Raw genomic sequence first — 20506 nt, forward strand, 5'->3', positions numbered from 1 at the left:
CCATACGAAGCATGCTCGGATCAGTACCCAATGTGTTTACGTTAGGTCAAGTCCTCAGTCCGTGACAAATTCAAGTGCTATTATAGTATTATGTAACAGAACAATACACAAGTACTATATATACATCACATACACTCGCATAGGTGAGCTATGAGCTCCATGCCTCCATGGTGACAAAGCCCCTCGCTTACAGGTCAAGCACTCAACGACTCAGCATCTTATAGGCCAATTATAAGCCCAACACGGCTTCTAAGTTGTAACACTAACATCTATGTACATGTTAAATTGCTCAAATCAAAGGGTTCCTAAGAATGAAACAATGCGTCGCTGCTTCAGAAACGAAGAGGAAGCCCTCGATCAACCTTGGTTATTTTCAGTTTCAGGTATGGATGCTCCTGATCTGCCATAGAATACCTTCGCTATGAATCCAGCAGCAGGTGTGCCCACATATGACCGCACTCGGCCCTTTTGTCCTTTATTTAGCCAGCAATCTGCTAGATCGTGCAGTGTCATTCCTGGGCTCACAGGCTTGCCACCACACAGTATCTCCACCTGCAAGAACAGATACCTCTGTTGGTACCAGGTGATTGTGGAACAAAATAGGTCAAGGACTCAGGGTCCCACAACTATTTCATCAACCAACACCCAACAGTTACGAAGTTTATTAAAACATGCTCAAATGCATTCAGCTACATGAAGTTTGGGGCTATTGCGCTTAATGAAAGCTATACAGCACTCACAGCTTTGCTACCTTGTTGTCAGTTTGGTAGAAATCAGAGTTTTTGCCGTATTGAACAAAGAACAGAAGACAATTGGATGGACAGATGGCACCGGACGCTGGAAGGTATTACTTTTTATGTTTTACCTTTTGTAGATGTTTCTCAGCGCAAGCAGAATGGCAAGAAAATCATCAAACTGAAACCAGCTTCAAGGAAGCAATATTTGAAAACTATAGGTACAGCTTTCCCAGGACCATTCAGATATCATCATTAAACGATATGCATTGCTTTTATAAGAAAAATAACTGGACCTTACGAGGCGTAATTAATTGAATAGCACTTGGAGAAATAAAGACAAACCTCAGCTTCACTTGAAAGATTAAGTTTCTGCACGAGGTACTTCTGTATGAAGGAAGCAGGCAAATCTACATCCCTAGGACAGAGTAATAAGAGCATCTCGAGTTAGTGCAGAAAAGCATACAGTGTTTTGAGAAATAAAGCTCAAGGGATAACTCACTTGATCCTCAAAAATTTTGATGGTACCTGCGGTAGAGGAGGCTGACCTTTCCTGAAATGATCGTAAACCCAGCAGCATGATTTCTGATGTTACTTTTAAAAAGCAATAAATGAAAAGACAAGTCTAGTTTCTTACTGGTCAAAAGCAGCAACAAGGTATAACCATAATGCTTGCAACTTCCTCTTCTTGTTAAGCAGCTTTGGCTTGATCTTTTTCTGTTTTCCCTTTAAAATCAACAGTTTCTTGTTTCCAGTTCTCTTCTCCAGATTTCCACGTCTTCTATACTGTCTCTTAGTCTTTGCTTGACTGGTAGGAGTTTCATCAACTGGATCATCAGATTTATCTTCAGTTGTCTTCACATCTTCTGATTTAGATCCAAGAGATCTTTTATTTTTAGCAGCTTTAAAGTGAGAACCTAAAGGTTTCCATCCCCCAACTTTCTTTGTGATGTTACTGCCCCGTAACTTTGAGTGCTGCATATCAATGGCATAGGAAGCAGTAAATAAGAATTAATCACGAAAATATTATGAATTTTCAATCAAATATGAACTTAAAAACATAAGACAACACATATATTTTTCTTAATGCGGAAACTAAAAGACCCTGAGATGTGGAAAGACTTTGCTACCACATATGCAGTTGCATATGATGCATAAATCACATTCAGGTTTCATGCAACCATATCAGCATGGAACATGATATTGGTATACATGGGAAATTATCAATTTTTGAGATAAAAGAGAAGAGTTGGATAACACATACAGGAACTCTTAGGCTCACCACGATCAGTTCAAAAGAGTTGGATCAATTGATATGTGCTAGCCTATTAGTCACATGCCAGTCCACTACATGTATCCGCAAACAAAACAAAGGGAAAATAGGAGAATGGCGAATTATGTGACCACCACAAATACACATATGGGCGCACTAGCGGCTTTTTCAACTGTGGATTTATAGCAAACTGAAACCATCATAATTCTTGGTACAAACATTTAGTAAGGATATCTGATAAAAGAAAAGCCTCATACCAAAGAGAGGTTATGTAAGCATGAAGCTTTTGTTCTCCTCTTTGTCAAGCATTTTTGCATAGACACTTGAGGAGCATGAATTGTCAATGAAGATAAAGATCGTTCTTTCCTCTTGATAGGTGATGTAACTGGCGACGTGACTTCTGGGGCCTCAACCTTTTGCCTTCTAGGAAATATCTTTGACCGTACATATTGTAGGCTATGATCCATTCTGTACATAAAATTAGTTGACATGAGTGATAAGCTATAAAATCAATCAAGTATACCTTCCAAGAAAAGCTAACATAAGAAAAGTAAAACTAGCTTGTTATATACTATATGTTGCTTGAAAAAAAAAATTAACGGGCCAATCTAGGAACTTCAGAAACTATAAAAAAAAATTAAGCATGTACACATTATTGTGCTCAGAGGAACTATAGAACTAAGATACCAAGTAAGACACGAAACACACGTATAGCATGTTAGGGCCATTTAGTAGCCAAGGTTGTACAGAAGGAGGCTACATGGAATGGTAGCAATTTAAATGATGAAATCATGCCACTAATACAGCAAAATGGTGGCACTGTCAAAGTAAGATGACCCAACATGGCATGGTGTTGCATGCAAGAAACTGCAAAGCCAGGGTGGCACATGCTACAGTAGATCATTAGGGGCTACCTCACTTCTGAGTAGCGGAGAGGGGAGGTGTTGGAAAATAATATTCTCCCAGATTTTGTGCATATGTGTGCCGCAGTGTTGCACACTCACACTAGTTTACATGCATCAATACTGATGCCATAACTCACAAGGGGTAATTTACAGTGATAGAAAATGAAAATGAATAATGTGCTCAGTTTGTTGAAAAGTTCGAGATAATGGCAATAGTATAGAACATGCGAATATTTCAAGAAAATAGAAACAAAACCTGAGTTTCTCCAATGGAGCGCAGCCCAAATCAATGCTACAAACAGGGCACCAGCAGACTTCCTTTTTTATGAACTCTTCTGATATGCACTTCCTGCAAACTGATTAAAAGTATCTATAAGATAATGGCAGAGGCACAATTATGATTTATGGAGAAAATTTTTGGAAGTTGCAAATCTAATATAGATATACAAACACTAGTGAACGGCTATTATTTGCTATGGGCAAGCACTAGTATTGTACTAGCAGCGGGTCTGACCAGGTCACACAGCTGGCACATTCAAAGGGGAAAGGTTGCATGACTTGATGAGAAAAATGCAAAGACTACAAATTGGTTAGCAAATCTTCCACTGTCAAGGCTAAGCGCATTGGTTAGCTATAAAAGAAGAAGAAGAAGTCCTTCCACCTTTCCAACTCTCCGTCTAAACATGCTATAGCACCTTATCACAAACAAGGACTTCAGTTACCTCACCAAGGAACATAACATATTCCTTCTCAAGATGGTGGATTGGTGGTGCACTGCAGAATCTCTAGAACAGGATAATGGAAAAAAGAAACATTTTTGCCCATATAAAACCTTATAATCCACACAAATGTATCAGTCAGCTTAACATACTTCGGAGTGCATATTAGCCTGGAAGGCCAACTTTACAAAGACGAACACTCACCAGTACCTCTAAAAGGAACATGTTGCCCCTCGTTTCCCTATGAGCTAAACATTTACTAATTTCATATGGCATCCATAGGCACTTAGGCAGATGGCAGATCCCCAATAAACAACTTCAGGAATTCCTTGTTCATGAATAAGAAACATTTAATTGAACATTAGCGCATCCTCCAGGCAAAAGCAGAATTATGAATCATGGCACACACAGGTAGAGTCCGCTACCATCCGTGCAATTGATCGTTCTTATCACCTCAAATCCGTAATAAAAAAAAAGCGCGAAAAAGTTAACCCAGCCTTCCACTCCCGGAACATAAGCGTAGAGCCTCTCCACAACAAACTTGCAAATTTCACACATCAAAAAGGGCACACCTTTACACCCACATAAAAATGGCACATGCAAATTTCAACGCTTGGAACGCCCCCAAGCTACCACCTTTCGCGCATCACAGCAAAACCCCCCACAGATCACTGCAGAATTTCAAATCTCACGCGCGGGACGATCGACGCTGCCACGTTCCACTTCCACGGCGCAACCCCCGCGAAAGAGGGATTTCAGCTAACGGAACCCAAGCAGACCCACACGCACGGCGGTTACTGAAAAGGTTGGCGGAGCGGGCGAGTACTCACAGGTGTGGAGGCACTCGGTGATGGTGGCGGCGTCGCGGAGGAGGCGGCCGCAGAGCGGGCACGTGAGGCACGCCGCGAGAACCGACCGCTTCAGCCTCACCACGTCCACGGCTCCTCCGCCCCCTCCCGCTCCAGGCGCCGCCGCGGCGTCGGCGGCCGTGGCTGTCGTCGCCTCGCAGGCGAGCACGGCGGTCTCCATGCCGCCAGCCGGAGAGCCCGAGCACGAGGCGACGTAGAGGACGGCGATTGGGGCTTCTCGGCTCCCGGCTCTCCCCCGCGTCGAGTCGCGCTCGCTCGCAGCTTCGATTTCCTCGGCTGCGAAAGCGACGGCGCGCCGTGCCGTGCGCTTTGGTTTGGGGGCTTCGGGTGGGGACGAGAGGAGGAGGATGCGAGAGTGAGGCCTTGTTGTCCAACTTTGGAGATACAAAATCACTGTTGTAGCAATGTAGCACATTGTAACATTTCGTTTATATTAAAGATTTTGGAATATTATTTTCGGGCGCTAATTATTGTCTAAATATTGACTAATTAGGCTCAAAAGATTTGTCTTACAAAGTACAACAAAACTGTGCAATTAATTTTTGATTTCGTCTACATTTAGTACTCAATACATGTACCGCAAGTTTGATGTGATGGAGAATCTTCTTTTTGCATAGTGTCAAAGTTGGGAATTTGGGTAACTAAGGCCTTGTTTAGTTGCTGAAGTTGGGAGGTGCCAAATTACTGTTACAGCACTGTAGCACACTGTAGCGTTTCGTTTGTATTTGTGAATTATTGTCCAAACATTGACTAATTAGGCTCAAAAGATTCGTCTCGCAAAGTACAACAAAACTATGCAATTAGTTTTTAATTTCATCTACATTTAGTACTCCATGCATGCATCGCAAGTTTGATGTGATGGGGAATCTTCTTTTTGCATAGTGCCAAAGTTGGGAGTTGGGGGTGAAGTAAACAAGGGCTAAACAGTGCCCGAACGCGTAGCGGTTACTGTTTACCGGGCTTGGTTTTCTTGGAACCACCAAGCCAGCGTCACGCCCACGCCGACCGGCTCAGCGTCTCGCCTCTCGCGGTTTCCAGCGAAAAATCGTTGGTACACCTTTGTAAAAAAAAAAACTTGCCTGGTCTTTGCATCCCTGTAGCAATTCATCAGTTTATTGACTTTGCACCTGAACATTAGAGTGGACATGCTCTGAATATGAATAATGGAACTGATACCAAATAGTTCTAGTCTGCGTGGCAGCGTGAACATTAACCTCCCAATTTCAAAGCATTATAATATTTCTTTTTTAAAAAAAATGGAAATTGTTCCTTGCGAGACATTAGAGTACGGCAGAAGATAGTCAGACAAAGTATTTTCCAACTCGCTTGTGATTAGCCAGTATTCAGGAACTAATCTATTTTTTCTGTTGCAGTGAAGCGGCACGAAAAGAAAGAAAAGGAAACAATCGGCGGAACGAGACGCAATTTCATAATGGGCCAACAAAATAAACACAAAACAGCCCAACAAACGTCGTGAAGCTATTGATAACCGGGTGGTCCAAAAGAATACACTGGGGAGCCCGGTGGCCCGAAAGGAAACAAAAACGAGCCCGTTGGCCCAACTTGGTGCACCGACTCCAGGCGTATTTGTGTTTGTTTAGGACTTAGTGGCCACACAGCTACCGTCCACTATATATTTCCGTTCACCCTTGCTTCCTTTGACTACTGCATCTTATCCGCAAGTTCCGTCCCATCTCAATCTCAAATCAGCAACACCCGATCGCCGGCCATGGCTGCGGCCCGGCGTCCCGCTCCGATCGTCCTGCTGAGCGACGTAGTGGATACGAGTCAACAACTTACCGGCGATCCAGGGCAAGGGTGGACGAAGGTCGAGTGCGCGAGCAAGAAGGCCTACGGATGCGGCGACCACGGCCAGGAGTTGGTGGACGGCCTCACCCTCTACGTCCGCCACGGCGACGCCCCGGTCCTCACCTCCTCCCCGGCCATCCGCGTCGCCGACGCGGCGCTCCGGAGGTTCGACTCGGAGCTCGAGCTCTCCTGCCGTCGCTGGATGGACACGCTCGTCGTCCGCCACCGGATGACAACCTTGGGCAGAGTCCAGATGGCCGAGGAGCAGGGCCTCACCGTCATCTTCCTCGTCTTCCGCCGCGACCTCGCCTAGTACCTAGTCTACGACCACGCCGGCGCGTCGCTCTCCATGATCAGGTGCCTACCGGATCCTCCCTTCGTAGCCATCTCTACGATGAAGCCCGTCGTCGTCCCCGATCGCCACGGCAGCAGCGACTTCGAGCTGTTTCTCATGGCTCGTCGTGGGTCGTCTCCGTCGGCGGCAGCGCACGACGACGTTCTCTGCGTGTCCACTCCGGCGACAAGGGCGAACCCGGCGTCCGACGGTGCGTGGCAGGTCCAAGGGCAGGTCAAACTCGAGGAACCATTCAATACCGACGTGGCCTTCTCTTTGCAAGGCAAGGGTTTCTGGGCCAATCTCTTGCAAGGCCTCATGTACTGCGATGACCTGCACGCCGCCGGCGACGTCGTGGACTTCAGCTTCATCGAGCTGCCGCCGGGATGCCGGCGGCGAGACCTGGAGCAGCAGATGGGGGCGGATGAGTATAATGAGATGGTGATGGATGTGCAGATGAGGCTAACCCGGACCATGGCCTGCGTCGGGGACTCCGTCTTTAAAAACTTCGTCTGCATCGACCACGCCAAGCAATACGCCGACGACGTGGGCCCTGGAACTGCAAGGGAAGCAGTGGAAGAAAGAGTGGGAGGTCTCTGCCAGAGAGCTCTGGGGGTTCGACGGCTTCAAGGAGGCGGGGTTGCCGGAGGCGCCGCCGGAGTACCCTCTCCTCACTGCAGACGGCGACCTCTGCGTCATGCTGGCTGACCAGAGCAAGTTCCCTCGGCCCTATCATCAGGTGACCGTGGTGGATGACCTCTTCGTCCTTGACGTGCGCGGCAAGAGGCTCCTGTGGCACGGGCTTGTTCACGAGTATCCTTGCACTTGATCCTGTCATCGTCCCTTCCGATTTCCTCCAAAGGAAGCATGGCTCGTGCGAGAGGAAGGTCGACGTACACCGTCCTGCAGGCTGCAGCAGGGCTCGCCGCATTAGCAGGGAGTAATTAAGGTTGAAAACCATTCTGTGGGGTTGAGTCTTTATGGCCCCGTCCCAAAAATTCTTTCAATGTTAAAATAAAACAATAGCAATGTAGGTTGAGCTAGATCCTTCTGCAATTCATTTCTTATTTTTCTTCTTTTGATTTAAGCATCCACTTTCAAATTTCAATCCATATCTTAGTACATGTAGTGTAATAAGGCTGAACTATAACGCCTAAAGACAATTACCATGCAAGTAAAGAAAGAGAAGGAAACGATCCACTACGATGGGTCAATTGCAATGGGGAGTCCGGTGGCGTAAAAAGAAACCAAAACGAGCCCGTTGGCTTAACAAAGAGTACAGTCGGTCCATCGTGCACCGTCGCTGAGCTTGTTTAGGCATCACATCTACCGACTACCGTCCACAAATATATCCCCACGATCCCGCGCGGCGTGAATGGTGAACCCGCCGAACGAATCTCCGTTAACCTTGCTTCGTTCATTCGATCCCATCGAGCTTCCCATCTTGTCCACAAGTTCCGTCAGATCTCAAATCAGCAACACTGGTCATCGATCGTCGTCAGCCATGGCTGCGGCCCGGCGTTCCTCTCCTATCTTCGTGCTGAATGATCAAGTGGACATGGTCGAAGTCACCGGTGATACAGGGCAAGGGTGGGCGGAGCACGACTGCGCGAGCAAGAAGGCCTACGGATGCGGCGCCCACGGCCAGGAGTTGGTGGAAGGCCTCGCGCTCTACGCTCGCCTCGGCGACGATGCCCCGGTCCTCACCTCCTCCCTGGCCATCCGCATGGCCGACGAGGCGCTCCGGCGGTTCGACTCGGAGCTCGAGCTCGGCGCCCCAAACAAGGACATGCTCCCCCGCGAGATGGAAGCCTTGGGCGCCGTCCAGACGGCCGGGGAGCAGGGCCTCACCGTTGTCGTCCTGGCCTTCCACCACCCGTTCCGCAGCGACCTCGCCTACTACCTCGCCTACGACCACGCCGGCGCGGCACTCTCCATGATCAGGTACCTGCCACTCCCCACGTGGCCGTCTCTACGATGAAGACCGTAGTTCCCAATCGCCGCCACGGCAGCGATCTCGAGCTGTTCGTCATGGCTCGTCAGTCGCATCCGGCGGCGACGCGCGATGGCGTTCTCTGCGTGTGCACTCCGGAGACGAGGGCGAGCCCAGCGTCCGACGACGGCACCGCCGGTCCGTGTCAGATCAAGAGGCGGCGGTGCTCTCGGCAACTCGAGGAGCCATTCAACGCCAACGTGGCCTTCTCTTTGCAAGGCAAGGGTTTCTGGGCCGATCTCTCGCAAGGCCTCATGAACTGCGACCTCGTCCACACCACCGGCGACCCTGCCGTAGTGCCGTGGACTTCGGCTTCATCGAGCTGCCGGCTGCCGCTCGAGAGTGCCGGCGGCTAGACCTGGAGACGGATGAGAAGGTGATGGATTACTACGGGATATGGACGGGTCAGCAACCGATGAAGCTATACCGGACCATGGGCGTCGTCGGCTTCTCCATCTGGTTCGTCTCCATCGACGTCGCCAAGGAGGTCGCGAATGACACGGTGAAGATGTGGGCTCTGGAACTGCGCGGGCCGGGGAAGTCGGGGGAAGCGCGGTGGGAGAAAGCGGAAGAGCTTCTGGGGGTCGGACACGGCTTCAAGGCGGAGGGGTTGCCGGAGTGGCCGCTCGAGCACCCTGCTCTCACGCCGGACGGCGACCTCTGCGTCGTGCTGTCTGCACAGAACGAACGCCCACGGCGCGGGGATCGGTGGGTGGACGACATGTGCGTCTTTGACGTGCGCGGCAGGAGGCTCCTGTGGCACGGGCTCGTTCTCGACTACCCTTTCTTCTTTGATCATGTCGTCGTCCCTTCCGATTTCCTCCGAAGGAAGCATGGTTCACGCGAGAGGAGGTCGACGAACGACACCGGCCGGCGGCAGAGCTCGCCACATTAGCAGGGAGTAGTAAGGTTGGAAACCATACCCGTACTCGTGGAGGGACGATGCCAAGCTACTATGTGTGCCTTTGGCTGATGATTTCGTGTTTCCTCGTGCTCGTGTCCTAGTCCTACTATTGTTTAGGATAGGAGAACCTTGATGGTTGTCTTTCGCAGGGAATTAAGAAAGTTCGATTTCATGATCCATGATCGTTCTCGTCTGTGGCCTGTGGGGTTGGGTCTTGGAACTTTCTTTTGGTACGCGGAGAGAGCCGGGCACATCTAAGAGATAGCTTCTTGGATGCTGAATATTTTTGTCCTGGCTCAATGCATGGTTAGATACCAAACTAACGAAAGCATACACTTGCGGTAAAATAGGCTCGCAACATCTGATAATTCAGACGCAAGGAATGCGCCACAAGACAGAGACACAACACACACGATAGTTTTTTTTCCCTTACTCTCCCTAAATGAGTTGACAATAACGGTTCAATGGTTAAGCTTTGTTATTGAAAATTAACAACCTGATATACTACAAAGAAACAAACACAAGTACACTACGCTTAACAAAAACAAAGAGGTTTACAGTGAAACAAAATGAGGATTTCAATTAAGATGATCAATGAAAAAAAACTATCCATTCCACTAAACCATTGAACACAAAAAGGTTACATACAATATCCAGAAGTGACCATTCATAGATCAGTACTGCCCCCAAAATGGCTCTAAAGACAAAAACACCACAATGATAATAAGCTTAATAATTAATAAAACATAAAGGCAGAACAAAAATCAAAACACTATCCTTATTATAAAAGGAAAAAAGATATCAGTCGAGAGATCCTAAAGTTGTTTGACTTCTTCCAAACATTTTTTTTTGTGGTTTAGGCACATACACAGCATTTTTAGACGGTCTAATTTGTTTGATTTACCTCCTGATTTTGGCTCGGCCTGATTAGCCGCCAAGCACTTTCAGGGCTGTCCTGGGCTTCAGGAAGCGAGCAATGACTGATCGGCCCATTCCTACAGAAGTCCATGACATGGGCCTGCGCAGGGTTTTGCGGCCCTAAAGCCTTAGTGGGCCCAATGCGCCTGCCTCGCCGGCCGCCTTCTACGTTCGCTCGGCGCCTGCCGGTGGCTGGGCATCCTCGTTTCGATTCGAAACGGTTTGGCTTCTCGTCAGTCGTCTCCCCTCCCCTCTGCCTCGTCTCACCGCCGGCCGCCGCCCCACCCTCATACACAGTTACACACTACCGCATTGGCCCCGCTAGGATGAAGTTAGAGGCAGCTCCCTCTTGCCGCCGTATAGTCGACGCCGCTCCTCTCCTCCGTGCACCTGACGCTCGCCGCACTCCGCAGCCGTCCTCTCGCGGATACAGAGCCGCCGGCGGCGGCTGGCGGCGGCAACGACCTTAGCCAGCAGGTTTGCTCCTTTGTCATTGTGTGTGATCGATCAGCTTGGTGTATGTGGAGAGTCGTTTAACTCTGGAGTTCAGGAGCTAATAAGCGTTCCTTCTGTAACCACATGATCAAGCAATCGCAATCCTAATCCTGTCACCTACACGGCTGCACTGGCGACTCTGCCCCTCCTCATCTCAAGTTTTTTTTACCATGAAGGACAGCGGCCTGCAGGCCGCGCCGCCGCCGCGGCTGTTCGCCGGCACCTCCACAAATGCAACCACGCGCGCGGGCGCCGCTTGCAGCTCCCCTCCGCAGCTTCAGAGCTCTGGTGTTTCTCTGCCCCCTAATTTCCCACTCTCTCTAATTTCTATTCGATTCATCAATTGGAATATTGGATTGAAAGTGGAATCTTTTGTAGTCCTATTTTGTACTGAAGTTTTAGATCTAAAGTTATAACTAGGACTTCAAAATAACACTAGGACTAGGATCGATCAAAAGTTAATTCATGATCATGCTAATTCCATTGCTCACAATAAGGCAAGAAAGAATTATAAGTGCTACAAAAATCAGAAACCAAAATGTGACACAAGTAATATCCGATTATTTCTAATGAGGAAATGGAAGGTACAAATGAACCAAATCTTTGCTTGGTGTTTATTTTGGTGTGTTACATGGTATTTTAACTACTGTATTATACTATTAAACATGTGATTTTAAGCATATTCTCAATTTGAACTTTTTATGAACTTTTGCAGTTTCTCTATATATGACGACATATATGAGGTAGGTTTTGCCACTAAATTTTGGTCCTAGTCTTGATCAAAACCTGGGTCCGCCACTGCTCGGTTGTACCTTATGTTGCGTCTGAATTGCATTGTGTCATTAGTTGGCATGCGCTCGATCAGATACCGTACCTCTAGTAAAATCTGCAGCGGTAAGATGTTTGTATGCCAAGTTTGAGATTAAATGCCACTTTATTACCCCTTCCATAGAATACAAGAAGTCGTTTAGTATTAGTGATAGTAAATAAGGTCATTAACTAGCAATAAGTTACAAAACATTAAGTTTCATTAAGTTGTTGTGTTGAAGGGAACAAGTCTTGTCTAGGACTCTATATAGTACGGCATCCTGTACAATTTCCCCCTTCCCCCTTTCTGAGAGATGCAGGCAGATAACAAAGTTGTGACTCAATCCCTCTCTTCTTCCCACCTTAAATAGCTTCTGAAATCCCCATGGATTTCAGTTGCTTTCAAACCCACACAGGGATTTGTATTTGCTTGCCATTTGATTCGTACATGCAGCAGAATGGAAACTATGAGCTTGATCCTGATGATCATCCATTTGAAGCTACCGGGGACTATATATCTGTTGGTTCTATGGTGCCCCCTGCAACCTTCAACGACCTTGGACACCACCAGTACTTTGCAGAAAGAGAGATCAAGAAGCCCATCTTCGGCCATGCTTCATCGATCGATCATAGAGTTGGATTTCAACTGCCTATGCTAACTCCCAAATCTGAGGTTTCTCATCTCATAGAAAGTGGCCTCGGATCATATAAGGCTTATGAGATGAGTGACAGGTTTGTGCCAAGAAAGAAAACATCTAGTTATTCGTTGAAGAAAGCCAACATTGTGAAAGGTCAATGGACATCAGAGGAGGATAGGTAAAATCTATCGATGCCTACTTTTTTAACCTCCTAAAAGTAAAAAGTCTCTACTGTAAGTCATGACTTGTTCTTTCTCATCTGTTAATCTGTTAATTCTTGGAAATGTTAACAGGGAGCTAGTAAAATTAGTGGAACAGTTTGGACTGAGGAAGTGGTCTTACATAGCACAAATGCTACCCGGGAGAGTGGGAAAGCAGTGCAGAGAAAGATGGCACAACCATTTGAGGCCCAATATCAAGGTAGACCTCCCTTCAGTTTAGTGTTTTTCATTTCGAGCACATCCGTCAGTTAAATGTTGACAGGACATAACTAATACTATCATGTTTCTTCTGAATATGTAGCGAAGTAAAAATCGAGTGTTTTTCACGGTCATACTAGTATTTCCCGTATTGCAGAAAAATTGGCCTGCTTCTATGAAGTTTCGATCTTAACACATTCAGTGTATTTGCATCGGTCAAACATGCTATGCATTATAGACGCAGTAAATGTTAGGAGTTACTAGTCAAGTCAACCGTAGGAATAACCTTTTGGTTGCGCATTAGATAATTGTATGCATTATAGACGCACTAAATGTTAGGAGTTACTAAGTCAAGTCAACCTTAGTAATAACTTTTTGGTTGCCTAGAGAGATAGGAACACAAAAGAGGATTATTTTTCCTTTTGTGGGAAACAAGGAGTATTGGATTGGTAGCACCCAACATGAAAAGATCTCTGTTAAGATATTGCCCATCGAAAGTTAGAAAATATAGCATTCCGTTTGCTTTAGTTAACGTCGCTTGTCTATGGCGGCGTCGAGACTGCACACGAACTCAAGTCCACGTACGCCTGGATGTACTTCGAGCGCAAGGTTTCCATGACGAGCTTGGCGCATTTGCACCCGTCCGCCGCCACCTGCAGCCGGTCGCCAAGCCGCGCTCCCCCAGCTGCGCCCCGGCCCGGCGCTCGCCGATCCGCGCCAGCCGGGCCCGCCCCCGCCGCGGCTCGCCGGTCGCGCTTGCGCCCCCCACCTCCAGGCCAGCGCCGCCACATGCAGCCGGCCGCCAAGCTGCGGTCCCCCAGCTGCGCCCCGGCCCGGCAAGGCGTCAGTCCGTCCACCGTCCGACGCGCCCGCTTGCGGCTCACCCGGCCCGGCGCTCGCCGCTCCGCGCCAGGAGCTGGCCAGGCCCACCCCCGCCGGGGCTCGCCGGTCGCGCTTGACCCCCCCCCCCCCCCCCCCCCCACACACACACACCCCTCCGGGCCAAGGCGCCGCCACCTGCGCAGGGAGGCCGCCTGGCGCTAGGCCCGCAGCCGCTCGTGTCGCGACGGGGCTTGGCCGCCCTTCCCGCGGGGAGCCGCGCCGCGCCCCGCCGGTCGCCGTGCCGGGGTGCCTTCGCGGTTGGCCGCGCGGCGCGCGCACAGCGGCGGCGTAGTGGAGCTCGCACGGGAGGCCACTGCTGGCCTGCCCCTTAATCACCACCCGCGGCCGAGCACCGCTGCAGTCACATGTTACTGCATTTTGGTCAGACACGCTTAAACCGGTAGTTAACTGCCTCTTAGTATATTATTCACCTAAAATGCATTTTTATTTAATTTGGGAGCAATGGTTATATGTATTTATATTGGTACAGTAGTAAAGGTGTAGAAGGAAAATTCCTTTTAGCTTTCACATGGGGAAGCCAAATATATAGGAATTCGAAAATTGAATGGAAGATAGTCACAACAATGAGGAAAACACCAAAAATTAATCTATCGGAGTTAGTTAATCACCATCAGAAATTTATATAATGTAAAGACGAAAAATGTGAAAAACACAAGAAACTAAGAGCCTAAAAATGGCCATCCAGTTTTTTACAATTTTAGAATTACCTTTTGATATAAAAAAAAGGTTCATGACACCATGTGCGATAGTATCTCAACAATACCATTCGTCATGCATGGATTAAACTCCTTTTTATGGAACCACAAAACGCAGAAAGACATGTGGAGTGATGAGGAAGACATGGTCCTGATACAAGCGCACAAGGAAGTGGGCAACAAATGGGCAGAGATAGCTAAGCGCCTACCTGGTAGAACAGAGAACTCCATAAAGAATCACTGGAATGCAACAAAGAGGAGGCAGTTTGCGCGAAGGCGTAGCCGTAGCAGCTCCAAGGGCCCCAGGTCAAGCACCCTTCTCCAAAACTACATCAAAGGCCTCGGAATCGGCCCAAGCAAGAACGCCGCACCTCTTGCTCAGCATACATTATTGCCACCGCCTTCACCTCTTGCTCAGCATACATTATTGCCACCGCCTTCACCGGCAACTCCCGGAGCAAAGTCGGCAACGATCAACGAGATGCTAGAACACAGCCCGTCCGACATACTGGATCCCCAAGGGATGCTCATCAGCGCGCACGAGTACAGTCGTTGCAGCGAGACCCAGTCTTGTGAAGAACTTCTAGCGCCTGTCTGCTATGACGACTTCTCGGTGGTTGACATGTGCGACGGCCTGTTCGACACAAAGGAGGACGCGTTCCAAGCAGTCTACGCGGTGGACGACGACATCGACATGAACTACATCTTCAACCACCTTGACCATACGATCAAGGTTGATCCTGAGATCTCGGACATGGAGATGATGTGGGACGACGACGTCCTCGGATGCGTTGAGCCTGCTGGGTCAGCTGAAGTCGAAACTGTGCATGTGAAGGAGGAGATGGATCTGGTGGAGATGGTGGCGGCCACACAACAGAACTATGGTGAGGCGGAGAAGAGCCAGATAAGTGATTGAATATATGATATTTATATAGATAATAACTGCACGACCTAAAGATCGATGTAACTATATAAACGAGCTGTTATAGAAACTGCACGACCTTTTTCTTTTTTTGAAACAAGAACTGTACGACCTTTTGGATATGTAATTCCTGGTGGGTATCCCTGCTATCATCAGTAAATAAAGCTTCAAGTGAATTGAAGCACTTGATGTTCGCTGTTTGATGTGTATACATTGCAGTTGCTAATTTGTTGTCTGTAACATAACATGGTTAATTGTAATTTTGTTTTATTGGTGTTGGTACATGTGCTCAGGTGTCTTGGCAGCTCTATGATACCGGTCCTGCGATTGTGATCTGAAAACTAGTCAGGACGTTACGTATGCTCAGAGACTGGGATTGGCTGAAGACGTACGAGACCAGCAGGGATCAGCGTTGCAAGTTTCATAATCGAGAAGCAGGGATGCAGCTAGCCTCCCAGCCTCCCCTGGGCACGCTGCCGATCGATGATGGACACAGGTGCAAGGCGCCATGGCCTAGGCGCCTAGCCCAGCTGCCAGCCCAGGCCCGTCAGGTGCACGGCAAATCGTTTTGGTTCGCGCTGGCGAAGCGGCAGGAGCGCACGGGCATTTGCCTGGGCATGCTATCCGAGGAACGCGCCCATCTAGCTAGTTCGCGGAACCTGCGGACGCGGAGGCGACGTACGCGCCTACGCAGCGGTCGCGGTGGTGGCCGCCGCGCGCCACGCGTGTACGGCGCGCTCGTCGTCCCGTGGCCCGGTGATGGGTTCGGACGGTTTGCTTGATTGGGGGCAAGCACCCGGCATGCGAGTAAAGAGGGCAGGTGCGCTGCCCGTAGGCAAAGGCAAGCGCGCGCACGTACACGGGCACACGGCCCAGCTGCGTTGCATTCAGTGAGCTTCCCCCTCCTCCGCCGCGGCCGTGCAGCAGCCGGGTGACGGTGGTGGTGGCCAGGTGGGGGCTTGTTGGCCATTACGTGATCGGAGCCCCGGGCCCGGATGTGTGGATCCTCCCTGTGTGCCGCCATGCCGTGTGTATCCGCTGGATGGCTGTGCATTTCAGGCCAATTCCCAACTAGATCGGCGAAGCTTCTTTTATACTATAATATTGTTTTTTTGGGAGAACTTTGATCGAAGCTTCTTTGAGAATCTTGGGCACTATTCATCAGTAATAACTCGCCTGCGCATCATCATCTCGCGAAGTCGCGATGGCACTGGAGGCGACGACGACGACGACTCGACGCGCTCGCTCAACGAACCCACTCCAAGTTGCACCAACTATTGCATCGATCGCAATTCGCAAGTTGCTTGGTCTCGCATTATTATCCATCCGATCGATCCGGCGGCCGGGCAGCTCGGCACAATAATCCCCTCCGCAATGCCGTGCCGGCCGGTAGCTAGGAACCCCTCCAGCCAGCCCTCGCGATCGACCGTGCGTGATGGACAGATCGCACGCATCCCTCTCGCATCCACTGATGCCGTCTAGCTACTGCACATGCCGTGACCCACCGGCCACCGGCCGAACAATCAACGTCGCCGCCACCAACATCGCTGCGACTGCGCAGCACAGACGTGCGTGCGTGCGTGCGGCCGAGACAGCGAGCTCGATCGATCTTCCCAACAGGCGCTGTGCGTTACCTAATGGCAACGGACCCATCATGGCACAAGGCGACGCCGATGACCGAGGAGGACTGGACAGCCGGCAGGGGGCGCACGAGACGCGTGTGCGCGTGTTGGCTCCTTGTCAAGAGGGGGACAGGCACCAACCGGGCAGCGCGAAAGCATGTCTGGTCCGGTGCCGGTGGTGCGCTTGGGTTTGGTATGCTCATCGATCAATAGCTGCCCGCGGCGTGCATGTGCCGTGCGCCCGCGCGTGCGTTGCATGATTTCCTCTTTGCGTGCGGTTGCTTGCTCGCTCGGTTGTTGCATGTCCACCGTTCACTACTAGAGCAGCTTTAATATTCGGTTGCATTTTGACCCGATACTATTAACGTATGCACGCTCATGCCAAGCGGATGGACGGGGCATCTCGCCCGATGGGATTATGAGATCAGCTTGGGGGCGCATATGCAATGGTGGCGTATGGATCCGTCGATCGTTGGGCAGGCCGCAGGCATATGGCGAGATACGAGGAGCACTTGTTTGCTTGCTCCGAGGATCGCGTGGCTGGTTGCCGTGCATGGTTTTATCATTGCTCCTGCTTCTGAATTGGTTCCCGGCAGGGATATTTGATTTTGTTCTTCCCGGCACAACCACCTAGCGAACATGCTGCCGGACTAGCTAGCCTGATTATGCAGGAGCAAGCTCGAACAGAATCAAATATTTCGAATGCCACTGTTTGGGATCTAAGGATTTTGTTCGAATAAATCTTACCGAATGGAACTGAATATAAAATGAGTTTTATCATTGATCTGAACATGCTTTGCTTCAAGGTTTGTTCGAAGAGATCACATTACTATGCATTTCAGATTTTGACAAGGTTGGTTTTATTACAAAGACCGTAAAAGAAAAAGGTTACAAACGATTCATGTCTCCATGCCAGGCTGGCTCTGTCTGCTACTCTTTCTGCGTGATGAGCGCCAGGAATCTACTGTACCGTCTCATCGCTAGCTCGCTCTACGCGTACGACGACCAGACAGAGTAGACCCATCCGTCCGTCGTCGTTTACGTATACCGCGGAGGACGCGCCGACGTGGCCCATGAGCTGGGCGCTGCTGCATGCGCCCACGGCCCGTCCATGATCCATCCAAGCGAGACCAGACTGGCCGAGCCGCGACACGTGTGAGCCCCGCCTGCCTCTCTGGTGGCAGCGCCTGGCCCACCCGGCCGCCGGGCCCCCGCCGCCGCACCCACATGCGCTGCCGGCCCGCGGCAACGGGCGGGCGGGCATCGCAAGGAATCTACCCCCGACCTGGGCCCGCCTCCCAGGCCCCACCTGTCGGCCGGGCCCTGGCCCCCACGGCCCGCCCTCCGTGTCCCCCTGGCCCCACCTGCCATACCCTAGCGACGTGTCATGGCACGAGCTTGCTAGCTTGCCATAGACTAGAGCACGCAACTGCTAGCTGCTAACTAACCGCCTCTATATATGCCAGCCTCCAAGGCACGCAACCGAACGACGAGCAGTGCAAGCCAAGCATCTTCACAAGGCTCTTCTCGGCGAGTTCGTCGCTAGCTGCATCCATTTTCTTGTTGGATCAGTCGGCCATGGAGATGATCGACGCGGAGCTGCGTCTTGGCCCGCCCGGCGGCGACGTCACGGTCGTGCAGCCGACGGCGAGGAAGCCGGCGGCGGGGAAACGGTCGTCGTCGGCGGTGAAGAGCGAGGCCTCCGGGACGGGTGGCCATGACGACGACGCCGCACCGGCCTCCAAGTAAGTGCTCCTCGATTCTTCTAGCTCACAGGTTCACAGACGCCCATGAGGCCACGACGGCAAGTTGAGCTGACGATTTGTGTGTTTGTTAACGCGTAGGGTGCAGGTGGTGGGGTGGCCGCCGGTGAGGGCGTACCGGAAGAACGCGTTCCACGCCGCGGCGGAGGCGGCGGCTTCGGTGAGGAGGACGAAGGGCGGCGAGCAGGGAGGCCTTTACGTGAAGGTGAGCATGGATGGGGCGCCCTACCTCCGGAAGGTGGACCTGCGGACCTACGGCGGGTACAGGGAGCTGAGGGACGCGCTGGACGCGCTCTTCGGCTGCTTCTCCTCCTCCTCGCCCGATGCTGGCTGCCAGTTCGCCGTCGCCTACGAGGACAAGGACGGCGACCTCATGCTCGCCGGCGACGTGCCATGGGAGTAAGTACACACCAAGATCTCTGTATACCTTAGCTAGCTTAGCTCCATGCTTCGGAGGAATCAGCTGATCTGACGCGTTTGCCATCATTTTCTTTGGATTTTGCAGTATGTTCATCTGTTCCTGCAAGAAGCTGAGGATCATGAGGAGCTCCGAAGCAAGATGATCGGAGTGCCTACGTCCATCGCGAGCATGCAAGAATTTGTCGGACGCGTGGATCAGACAGGCATATATGGTCAAGACTCACGGCGAGAGATCTATCGATCGATCGTTCGGTGGATACGCGCATGGTGCTCCATCATATCGATCTACAGACATGGAATTGATGAAGGCGTTGGGGTTACCTGCATGGGGAGGGTGCCCTGCCCATACGTGCATGCTTATTAGGTGCATCATGTTCTACGGCGGCGGCCAGCTAGCCCATACACACGAACACAAGAACGTGATGGTTCACGGATTGAGGCGGAGTATGCAGGCTACGTGCCATCAGATGGACGGACGGATGGGCAGTGCTGAGATCGTCTGCAGATCAGACATTCAGCCAAGTAGCAGTATAGGGCGGAGGGACGATGGACTAGGATTTGTACATGTACATAGGCTGAAGCTTTTCATTTGTAATTTTTGAATTTCCCTTTTTGTATGAGTGAACAAGTTTGAGAAATATGTGAATGGAAAGAGAGGGAAATTTGACTTCAAATAAGATCGTATCAGTTTCTTTTCTTTTTTGGTGTCTCCTGAGTCCTGGTGACAAGCAAAAGTCACCAAAAACTTCTGTGCCAACTGTTCTGTCCGATAATAAAGCTGCTTCTTTTTCATTGTCTCTTCATGTGTTCCCACTTGCAGGGCATCGTTCCTCAGAGCATGCATGCCGTCGAAGTTCACGAGAGAAAAGTCGTAACGAAAACATGGCGAGAAGGCATCAGATCTGAGCAAACTCGACAGAGTCCTTTCTGGTAACCGATAGCCATCAATGGCCATCGTTCACAACTAATTTGGTACAGCAGGGAGATTGCCGTTAAAGACTGCCGTAGATGGCCAGGCACAAAGACAACCGTGCATTGCCGCAACCATCTCTATACTGATGATACCAAAGATTCGTGCCAGAAATTGGCAAACACACGCATTCAGATCTCCAAAAAGAAACATGCACGCATTCCCCGATCCCCTCTAATTTGGTCTTTTGTTCTGTTACGAATAACGACGGAAGCGTCCAAACAGTAAAAGTTCCTTGCAACAAACAGATACATCACATACACTGCCTACCGCATGAACACTTGAGAGTGACGACACGTAGCATAGAGCACAGCAGAAGACGCAGGGGAATCCCTGACGAGAGTGAGGAGCGATGACGACGGCACCAGGAGAGGAGACCCGCAGCCAGAATGTC

General features: G+C 50.2%; 4 protein-coding genes across 4 annotated transcripts; 3 read left to right on the forward strand and 1 right to left on the reverse strand.

Annotated features, from left to right (window-relative positions):
* Positions 1–62: 62 nt before the first annotated feature.
* LOC117835943 (E3 ubiquitin protein ligase DRIP2) lies at positions 63–4807 on the reverse strand. The gene is made up of 7 exons (XM_034715275.2): positions 4462–4807; positions 3169–3268; positions 2265–2475; positions 1372–1709; positions 1237–1287; positions 1080–1152; positions 63–552 (listed from the first exon to the last, which is right to left on the reverse strand). Exons 1-7 carry the CDS (start codon positions 4658–4660, stop codon positions 358–360), a joined length of 1167 nt encoding a protein of 388 aa, XP_034571166.1. The 5' UTR covers positions 4661–4807; the 3' UTR covers positions 63–357.
* A 1154-nt stretch (positions 4808–5961) lies between these two features.
* Positions 5962–6835, forward strand: LOC140221348 (uncharacterized). Its single transcript, XM_072290868.1, has one exon. The coding sequence runs from the start codon at positions 6230–6232 to the stop codon at positions 6620–6622; it is 393 nt and encodes a 130-aa protein (XP_072146969.1). The 5' UTR covers positions 5962–6229; the 3' UTR covers positions 6623–6835.
* Positions 6836–11323: 4488 nt separating this feature from the next.
* On the forward strand, positions 11324–15531 carry LOC117840126 (uncharacterized). Its single transcript, XM_034720586.2, has 3 exons — positions 11324–12576; positions 12692–12818; positions 14534–15531. The coding sequence occupies exons 1-3, from the start codon at positions 12146–12148 to the stop codon at positions 15329–15331; spliced, it is 1356 nt and encodes a 451-aa protein (XP_034576477.1). The 5' UTR covers positions 11324–12145; the 3' UTR covers positions 15332–15531.
* Positions 15532–18429: 2898 nt separating this feature from the next.
* LOC117840049 (auxin-responsive protein IAA14) lies at positions 18430–19839 on the forward strand. Its single transcript, XM_034720501.2, has 3 exons — positions 18430–18704; positions 18804–19121; positions 19228–19839. Exons 1-3 carry the CDS (start codon positions 18538–18540, stop codon positions 19283–19285), a joined length of 543 nt encoding a protein of 180 aa, XP_034576392.1. The 5' UTR covers positions 18430–18537; the 3' UTR covers positions 19286–19839.
* Positions 19840–20506: the final 667 nt, after the last annotated feature.

This window comes from Setaria viridis, chromosome 9 (assembly GCF_005286985.2).
Source record: "Setaria viridis chromosome 9, Setaria_viridis_v4.0, whole genome shotgun sequence".
Lineage (NCBI taxonomy): Eukaryota > Viridiplantae > Streptophyta > Magnoliopsida > Poales > Poaceae > Setaria > Setaria viridis.

Coding starts and splice junctions, on each gene's coding strand:
- LOC117840126 (XM_034720586.2), top strand. CDS start 12,146: ATGGATTTCAGTTGCTTTCAAACCCACACAGGGATTTGTATTTGCTTG. Junction 12,577..12,691: donor TGGACATCAGAGGAGGATAG/GTAAAATCTATC, acceptor AAATGTTAACAG/GGAGCTAGTAAAATTAGTGG. Junction 12,819..14,533: donor ATTTGAGGCCCAATATCAAG/GTAGACCTCCCT, acceptor CACAAAACGCAG/AAAGACATGTGGAGTGATGA.
- LOC140221348 (XM_072290868.1), top strand. CDS start 6,230: ATGGCTGCGGCCCGGCGTCCCGCTCCGATCGTCCTGCTGAGCGACGTA.
- LOC117840049 (XM_034720501.2), top strand. CDS start 18,538: ATGGAGATGATCGACGCGGAGCTGCGTCTTGGCCCGCCCGGCGGCGAC. Junction 18,705..18,803: donor GACGCCGCACCGGCCTCCAA/GTAAGTGCTCCT, acceptor GTTAACGCGTAG/GGTGCAGGTGGTGGGGTGGC. Junction 19,122..19,227: donor GCCGGCGACGTGCCATGGGA/GTAAGTACACAC, acceptor TGGATTTTGCAG/TATGTTCATCTGTTCCTGCA.
- LOC117835943 (XM_034715275.2), bottom strand. CDS start 4,660: ATGGAGACCGCCGTGCTCGCCTGCGAGGCGACGACAGCCACGGCCGCC. Junction 1,288..1,371: donor CTTGTTGCTGCTTTTGACCA/GTAAGAAACTAG, acceptor CGATCATTTCAG/GAAAGGTCAGCCTCCTCTAC. Junction 553..1,079: donor ATCTTTCAAGTGAAGCTGAG/GTTTGTCTTTAT, acceptor CTGTTCTTGCAG/GTGGAGATACTGTGTGGTGG.